At 36.9% G+C, this 9,441-nt stretch overlaps 1 protein-coding gene across 1 annotated transcript in view; it reads left to right on the top strand.

Annotated features, from left to right (window-relative positions):
• Positions 1–4,201: 4,201 nt before the first annotated feature.
• The window catches only part of Aco1 (aconitase 1), a 32,234-nt gene continuing 26,994 nt past the window's right edge, over positions 4,202–9,441 (top strand). Inside the window, exons 1-3 of the mRNA XM_004632019.2 lie at positions 4,202–4,624; positions 9,162–9,231; positions 9,349–9,438. Coding sequence (XP_004632076.1) covers positions 4,221–4,624; positions 9,162–9,231; positions 9,349–9,438 — 564 coding nt within the window. The 5' untranslated portion in view covers positions 4,202–4,220. The remainder of the gene's footprint in view (positions 4,625–9,161; positions 9,232–9,348; positions 9,439–9,441) is intronic.

The raw sequence follows: 9,441 nt of genomic DNA, 5'->3' as shown, positions 1-9,441 counted from the left end.
TTATTTTTTTATTTTGGAATATTTACCTATGTATAATGAAATATCTTGGGGCTGAAACCCAAGTGTTAACATATTTTTTATATACACCTTATACACATAACCTAAATGTAACTTTATACAGTATCTACAGTATATTTATGTTTTGACTGCAAATTATCACATGAAGTTGGGTGTTAAAATTTGCACTTACAGTGTCATGTTGGCTTTCAAAAAATTTGGATTTTCAATTATTTTAGATCAGATTTTTGTATTATAGATACTCAGCCTATTCTGGAATTTGGACAGAGATAGACAAATATACATTTCTTTTATATTTTTAACCATTTTTCTTTATAAAAAGTTACATATGTACAGCGTTAACATGCAAACAATACTAAAAGTTATACAGTAAAAATTCAGTCTTCTTTCCAGCTCTGACTTTAAGGCTCTGTCCCTCTTAAGGGAACCCATTCATTTCTTTATTTTATTTTATTTTTTTTTTCAGAACCGGGGATTGAACTCAGGCCCTTGAGCTTGCCAGGGAAGCACTTATTCCACTGAGCCATCTCCCCGGCCCTTTTTCATTTCTTTAATGAAGCTCAAGTTTTATATAATTTTATGATGTCACTTGAAATGGACTTTTTTTTTTTTCATTTTTATATTGGACAGTTTTTATTGTTATATTCAGTTATGTTTGTAAATAATTCATTTTCAATTTGCAATCTATTAAAAATTTAAAAAAATAAAAATAAAATAAGTTAAAACAAAAAAAAAAAAAGAAAGAAAGCATTAATGGGGAAAAATATGCCATGTAAAAGAGACTTTGTTAGGACTTGCTGTGCAGCCTAAGAGGCACTGTTGCATAGGCTGACCCACGAGGGTATGATGATTATCTAGGAAAGAAAGGCAGGCTTTTGCATGTGCAGCATCAGACTCATCTGTTGGGTCATAGGTGGAATATTTGGTCATATTCCAAACCCAATTTGGATTTGGGGTGCTCCTCGTGGACCTGATTGAGGATGGCTACAGAAGAGCAGAATCATCCAGAGAGCCTGTAGGGTGAGGTCGTCTGTAGTGGTCGTATGATTGAAGCCTGCAGCTGCTGAAGCAGATGTCTTGTAGAGTGGCTGTGAGATATCTGCCATAGTCGTGTCCACCTGCAAGGCATTTGGGGCAGCCGTGAAAGAATGAAAAAAATAAAAGTATCTGCCAGAAGATGTGGGCCTTTCGTTTTGTACATCTTGACAATGTAGAAATGACAGTTCAGCACTGAAGAAATGAGGCGGCAAGCTGTGGTGGATCTTTAAATGCATATTATTAAGTGAAAGACGTCACTTGGAAAAGGCTACATTCTGTGTGGTTTCAGTCAATATAATATTCTGAGAAAGACAACTAGGAAAGCAGGGAAAAGATCAGTGGTTGGAGAGAGTATTTTTTCATATGTTTTAATCATTGGTGATACTTAAAATTTTTACCATGATAAAATCTTTGAAAAAAGTATTTGTTGAAATAATATTTTGTGTTTTAAAATAGTTAAATAGTTGACCATTGCTCTTAAAGTGTTTAGTTTCTTGTTCTAAAACAAGTATGAATATTGATAAAGAAAAGTTAGATTCTAGAAATGGACTCTTAAGTCTATTCAAATATTCAAGATTTATTGTGAGGGCATCTTTTATTTCTCTTTCCTATGTCTTATCCATGGAAGAATGTTGGGGAATTAGAGAATGAAGGCAAAAAAAGTGAGATTATATGCTATCCTGAGAGGTGAATGCTGGTTTGCACAGTAGCTTCACAGTTCATTCATTGGCTAAGAATATCATTCTTGTATTTAATGCCACTACCACCCCACTATTATGAAGAGAAAAACAAGTGATTTTTTTTTTAAAGTATATATGAATCATTGCTAAAGAAGGCTCAACCCCTGGAGTAAAACTTAAGCGTTCTTTTCTTTTTCAGGAACACGTGACCAGTCGGAAATTATGAAGAATCCATTTGCACACCTGGCTGAGCCCTTGGATCCTGCACAACCAGGAAAGAAATTTTTTAATTTAAAAAAATTGGAGGATTCAAGATATGGTAAGTGCGTGGCTCTGTGATGTAAAGCTGTGGTAGCAATAAAAATTAGATTCCAGGGGCTGGTGAGATGGCTCAGTGGTCTAAAGCACCTACTTAGAACAAGCTTAGAAAAGCACAGGGACCGCGGTTCAATCCCCTAGCACCACATGTCAACCAGCCCTGCCCCCTGGTGGGCTGAGCTGGCCACCCACCCACACCCACACCCACACCCACACACCACACACCACACACACAAATAAATAAAATTTAAAAATAAATAAATAAAATGGTTTAAAGAAAAAAAATAAAATTAGATTCCAATGACGTAGTACTTAAGCAGTGGGATTAATTAGCCTTTAGGAGCGATGGAGGAGGGAGTAACAAGTAACAGGTTAATGTTCTTGGAATAAATGCACACACACACACACCACCCATATCTTCTATTTGTTTCTGTTGTTTTGAATAGATAATGATGGTATGTTCATGATCATTTATATAACATAATAGACTATGCAGTATTTGTACATATTTCATGAGAATAATAATCATAGGGATTCTGTTTATAAAATAAAAGAAGTCTTTATGAAGTTGAGTCCCAGAATGACACATGCTCAGGTACTATTCATGTGGGCAGCAGAAAAGGACAAGAATGCAAGTCTCACTTATTCTTGTTTATATTCTACCTTTACTATCTTCCATGTAAACATGGGACTTTTATAAATAAACACAATAGGCTTTTTTAGGAATTATTATTCAGGGGCCGGGGAGATAGCTCAGTAGAGTAAGTACCTGCCTGGCAAGTACAGGGTCCTGAGTTCAATCCCTGGTACCACCAAAAAAAAAAGGAATTATTATTGTCTTAGAAACCAGCTACCATGTAACCATGCTTCATGATGTTTATGATTTTATTTCCTTAAAATGTGTGTGTACCTGTGGGCTTAACTATAATAATTGTAAAGCATTATCATGTCTTAAGCATTGGTTTTCAAAAGAAATACTACTCTGTGTGTATATGCTATAAAAATATGTATTACCTGGTAACATAATTCAGTGAATAAGTTAATTGATAGTGTGATGTGAGGACTTAGGGGAGACTTTCTGTTCTTGAAATTCAAAGCAAGCCAACCATGTAATATGAAAAAAAAATAAGCTGTATTAGTTTATTTTTACCTGGTCTATATTTTCTGCCATGGAATGTCTCTTTAGCCTATTCAGTATTCTTATAAACTGTCAGTTATTTTTGCATCTTCATCTGTTGGAAGAATAATCTGATGCCTTGTATCTAGTTTATATACATACTGACTTTAAAGAGATCTTGTATAATAAAGTATCCCTTGTTTTTTGTTCGTTTTTATAATGCTTTTCTCCTTTATTCTCAGAACACTTACCCTATTCTGTCCGAGTTCTCCTGGAGGCAGCCATTCGGAACTGTGATGAGTTTTTGGTCAAGAAAAATGACATTGAAAATATCCTAAATTGGAATGTCATGCAGCATAAGAATGGTGGATCTTTAAATGCATATTATTAAGTGAAAGACGTCACTTGGAAAAGGCTACATTCTGTGTGGTTTCAGTCAATATAATATTCTGAGAAAGACAACTAGGAAAGCAGGGAAAAGATCAGTGGTTGGAGAGAGTATTTTTTCATATTTTTTAATCATTGGTGATACTTAAAATTTTTACCATGATAAAATCTTTGAAAAAAGTATTTGTTGAAATAATATTTTGTGTTTTAAAATAGTTAAATAGTTGACCATTGCTCTTAAAATGTTTAGTTTCTTGTTCTAAAACAAGTATGAATATTGATAAAGAAAAGTTAGATTCTAGAAATGGACTCTTAAGTCTATTCAAATATTCAAGATTTATTGTGAGGGCATCTTTTATTTCTCTTTCCTATGTCTTATCCATGGAAGAATGTTGGGGAATTAGAGAATGAAGGCAAAAAAAGTGAGATTATATGCTATCCTGAGAGGTGAATGCTGGTTTGCACAGTAGCTTCACAGTTCATTCATTGGCTAAGAATATCATTCTTGTATTTAATGCCACTACCACCCCACTATTATGAAGAGAAAAACAAGTGATTTTTTTTTTAAAGTATATATGAATCATTGCTAAAGAAGGCTCAACCCCTGGAGTAAAACTTAAGCGTTCTTTTCTTTTTCAGGAACACGTGACCAGTCGGAAATTATGAAGAATCCATTTGCACACCTGGCTGAGCCCTTGGATCCTGCACAACCAGGAAAGAAATTTTTTAATTTAAAAAAATTGGAGGATTCAAGATATGAACACTTACCCTATTCTGTCCGAGTTCTCCTGGAGGCAGCCATTCGGAACTGTGATGAGTTTTTGGTCAAGAAAAATGACATTGAAAATATCCTAAATTGGAATGTCATGCAGCATAAGAATATAGAAGTGCCATTTAAACCTGCCCGTGTCATTTTGCAAGACTTTACGGGTGTGCCAGCTGTGGTTGACTTTGCTGCAATGCGTGATGCAGTGAAGAAGTTAGGAGGCAACCCCGAGAAAATAAACCCCATCTGTCCTGCTGATCTTGTCATTGATCATTCCATCCAGGTCGATTTCAGCAGAAGGTGGGGAAGAATTAAGATGAATTCCTAAGTCTTTTGCAAAATCTGGGAATGTACATTTTTTTCCTGTGTATATGTACTTAAAAGAAAATCTTTAAAATCTATCAGTAAAATTCAAATTTAATACAGAGTTTCTAATGAATATTTTTTTAGAGGAATGTTGTCTCTAAAACATCTCTTTTACTTGTATGTTTACTTGTGTGGTGGGATTGAATCAGCTACAAATCTGAATGAAAGTATACACATTAAGTTTTGCAATAGAAGCTTGCCCATACACGTGCATGTTTGACTTTAATAGAGTTAGGTTATTTTGCATTCCCTGGAGCTTTATTCCTATTTTGATCCCAAGTGACTGTTTCTTACTTGGCTGTCCATGACTTTCCATATGTTTCCAAAATGCTTGTCCTTTTCCATTGTTTCTTCTGTTGCTGGAGTAGCTTTTTCCTCTCTTCTCTTCATGAAGTTGCCACTACCTTGTGTATCTTTTATTGCCAGTTTAAATCCTTTTATGTTAAGATTCCCTCACTCTCTACCCAGCATCAAGTTCCATGAAGCTTAGCTTGCTGGACTATTTGTGGTGAGCCTGTAGTCCTTGGAGGGAAAGTGTCACTTGAGTTGCCATGGTAGGTAGGCTGTTGTTTCCCCAAAAGCAAAAGCTGGGCATGTAATCAGCATTTAACACATACTATACTAGATGGCCTTAAAGTTACCAATGCTGAGCATGTAATCAGCACTTAATACATACTACACTAGGTGGCCTTAAAGTTACCTTTGGCTTCAATAAGAACTTTGAAGCTAAATAAAAGAACACGTAGAAAATTTCAGATCTCTTACAGATGTTTGAGTTTATCCTTTGAAACCTGTCATTTCATCAAAGGTGGCGGTATTAAAATGTCTTAGTAAAGAAAGCCTTGTACAAAAGAGGAAATTGAATATTTGAATTTTTAGTTGTAAACTAGAAATTTGGGTGTGATCTCTTAATAAACCTTTAACTACTTAAGCACATTATATGTAGCATTGGTAGTGCTAGCTCATTGACAAGATAACTGTCTAAAATCTGTGAGACTAAGAGTCGGGTAGTACTGGTTAGTTTTTCTGACCCAGTTTATTTTCATGAGATTGAATACCTCAATCTCATTCTCCAAAAGACTTTGTTTTAACTTGAAAGTATTGAGAGTGAATCTTTGGGTTAAAGTAGCTTTAGGAGGTAAAACACCATTGTATATTCCCTGTCTCCTATAAGATACACAAAAAGGCATATAAAATATTAAGAAAAATATGCAACAGTTGAATCCAAGTGAAACACTTCAATGATTTGATAGAACTTGAAAGAGTACCCAATGAAATTAAACTTGAGAAAAGAGAAACCAGGAATTAAACTTGAGGAAGTCAGCCTTCTTTGTCCTTTGAATCAAAATGGTATAAACAGTTGGGAATTAGGTAAAGAGCAAACACTGCTATTTGCCTTTTACTACAAAAAGCAGTTTGCACCACCACACTATGAAGACTTCAGGGTAAGGGTAGGCATGGTGGCACACTTGTGTAATCCCAGCATTTTGGAAGGCAGAGGCAGAAAGATTGCAAGTTTGAGTCCAGCCTGGGCAACTTCATAACATAATGAGATTGAGTCTCAAAATAAAAATATAGAAAAATAGGAGGGGCATTGGGGCTGAGGTTATAGCTTAGTGGGAAGGACCTGAGTTCAACCCCAGTATTACGACAGCAACACTAAGTAAAAATCAGCTAACGTATGTCATAATAAAAGGAAATGCAAATGCTAGTATATAAAATTTTTTTAATCTTAGAAGTAATGAAAACTTAAAATAAGTATTTGAGATACTATCTTCTTTTACCAGTATTATTAAGATTAGAAAATAACAATTATGAAAGTGTTGTGAGAGGGACACTTTTATACACTATTAGCACCGTAAATTAGAAATGATAAAAGTGGTATGTAGCAAGATATTAGACATTTCAATATTGCTTGTCTTAGAATTTCTACTTCCAAGCAAACTTTCAGTAGATGTCTAGAATTTAGAAAAAGCTTTGTGGCCAGTATTTTTTTTTTTTTTTTAATGTATTTAGTACAGGGTCTATAGGGTCTCACTACGCAGATCAGACTCATAGTGATCCTCCTGTTTTCAGCCTCCCAAGCACTGGAATTACAGGCGTGTGCCACCATGCCCAGTCTCTGTTTCAGTCTCAGGGCACCCCAGAGGCAGGGCTTGCCTGGCATGCCAGGGATCGAACCTCGTCCCTGCGCATGCCTACACAGGTGTTTTAGTCAGCTGAACTGTCTGACCAACCTGCCAGTAATGTTTATTGAAATCTTATTTGTAAATAAAAACCTAGAAATATTGTAAATGTCCAGTAAAGATTAATGATTTATTATAGCAATGCTGAAAGTGGGCTATTAGGTAATCTTTTAATTATATGTGTAAAGTACTTAATAATCTAGGAATAGGGTTGCACTGTAGCCTAATGTGCCCAATTCTAAATTGCATATAAAGATATCTCAACTAAGTCTAAAGTTGTGCAGGAATGAAAAGATTGAAGAAAGGTGTCCAACTGCAAAACAGCCTATCTCAGTGCCCAATCTTTAGTTTTTTAGTATAAAAAGATATTATTTCAGTATTTACCTATTTGTTCATTTATTTTGTGACACTGCGAGCATCACACACTTTATAGATTGAGCCACCCTTGAAAAAGCCCTATCTCTGACTGTATAAGGCTTTGGGGGACAGCTAGACACAGCCATAACACTGGAACTGACAGTAGCAACCTTATTGTTGGCTCTTCACTTCTCTTTCTGTCACCAGCTTCTGAGTCCCAGACAGGCGAGGCTGTGCCCCTTTATATACCATTGTGTCCCAGTGGTGGGCTCTCAGTGGACTAATTAGTACATGAGGGAAGGGCTGCAGTAGAGATCCAGGGCCAATCAGACCTGGGTTCAGATGGCAGCTCTAATTTATCAGACCTCTGGTGTTGGATGAATTAGCTAGCATTTCTGTACCTCAGCTGCTGTTTCTGTAGGTTGGGGTGAAGATCACAGGAGTCTATGAGATGGTTGTGGTGATAGAGGGGGATCATGTGTGTAAAGGCCCAGAGCCTTGAGCAGATGTGCACTGGAGCTCCGGCTGGTACTCCTACTGTAGAAGTGCTTGTTGTTACTGCCAGTACCTTTACAGCAGCAGTCATGTAACTGCCCCTGTGGGATGGCAGTGTGCACTAGGGAGTAAGAATATAAAAGTTGAGCTAGGGCTGGTGAGATGGCTCAGTGGTCTAAAGCACCTACTTAGAACAAGCTTAGGAAAGCACAGGGACCGCGGTTCAAACCCCCAGCACCACATGCCAGCCAGCCCCGCCCCCTGGTAGGCTGAGCTGGCCACACACACACACACACACACACACACATACACACACACAAAATTAAATAAAAAAAGTTGAGCTAGACTGTTTCAGTTCCATTCTCACCATTTACTGCCCATGCTCAGCAAGTTTCTTAACCTCTCTGTGTCTCATTTTCCTCATTTGAAAAAAGTGGAGCCATGCATGGTGGTACTCACCTGTAACCCTAACACTTAGGAGGAGGCTGAGGCAGGAAGATACACAAGTTCGAGGCCAGCCTGGGCTAAATAGTTCACGGCAAGCCTGGATATAGAGTGAGGCCCTGTCTCAAGAAAAGGAAAACAAAAAAAGTACATATAAGCTATACCTGACTCAGAGCATTTTGATGGAGACTATTTGAGAAAATTAAAGCATTTAGAATAGTGGCTGGTTTCTAATGTCAATAAATACTAACGATTGTATCAATTAATGAAATCTAACTTGGATCTTAGCTCTTAATTTTATTATCTTTAATCCATGATATACAAATTATGAGAGCTCTTACTGTACTAAACCCATAGAATTGTGACTATGACATACTCTATCATGACAGAATGGTACAATTGATTATAAAATTCCTGGAAAATCACCTTGATGTCCTCATTGCTAGTGTCTGGACTGAGGTATCTTGATTAAACCTCAGTGCATAGTTTAGGGCTTATACCTGTTCTCAGGTAGCACTATCTGTGACTCTGTGACCAAGGCCCTTGGCATTGCCAGTTCACCATCTCCCAAAATAAATAGGTAAAAATGCCACCCAGACATGGCTTTGCTTGGAGAAGTGACAAGACTGTAGATGAGACGGGGATACAGAAGCAGGGTTCCATAAATATCTGAGCTGCTTTTGTAGTGTTTTATATTTGTTCCTCAAGTCAGATTATATGATTTATTTTGACTTGAGATCAGCTTTTTTTCAGCTTTTTGTTCTTGGATCTTACAATGCTTAATGGCATTGTAAGAATCACTTGAATCAAATAATAATGCTGTTTACTTTTTCTATTCACTCTCCCTCTCCAGATTGTAATAGTGAAATTTCTAATACCACCTAGCAAGCCTGCAGGTGCAATTTTCATTTTGTTTACTAGTCACCAGTAAAATTGACCAGTAATATTTTAAGACTCGACTTTGTACATTTAGTTTTTCTCTTGGACAGGGTAGACAGCTTACAGAAGAATCAAGACCTGGAATTTGAGAGGAATAGAGAACGATTTGAGTTTTTGAAGGTATGAGCCATGTTTCTGGTTCTTTGTATGTGGGGCTCCAAGAAGGAGGTATTCAGGGGATGGGCTGGGCAGAAGTATATAAATATTGATGGTACTCTTTCTATTGTCCAACCCTAGTGGGGTTCCCAGGCTTTTCGCAACATGCGGATTATTCCCCCTGGCTCAGGAATCATCCACCAGGTGAACTTGGAGTATTTGGCAAGAGTGGTA

Source organism: Octodon degus, unplaced genomic scaffold, assembly GCF_000260255.1.
Source record: "Octodon degus isolate 3935 unplaced genomic scaffold, OctDeg1.0 scaffold00045, whole genome shotgun sequence".
NCBI classification, from domain to species: Eukaryota; Metazoa; Chordata; class Mammalia; order Rodentia; family Octodontidae; genus Octodon; species Octodon degus.
This window is presented reverse-complemented; position numbering and strand designations above follow the sequence as displayed.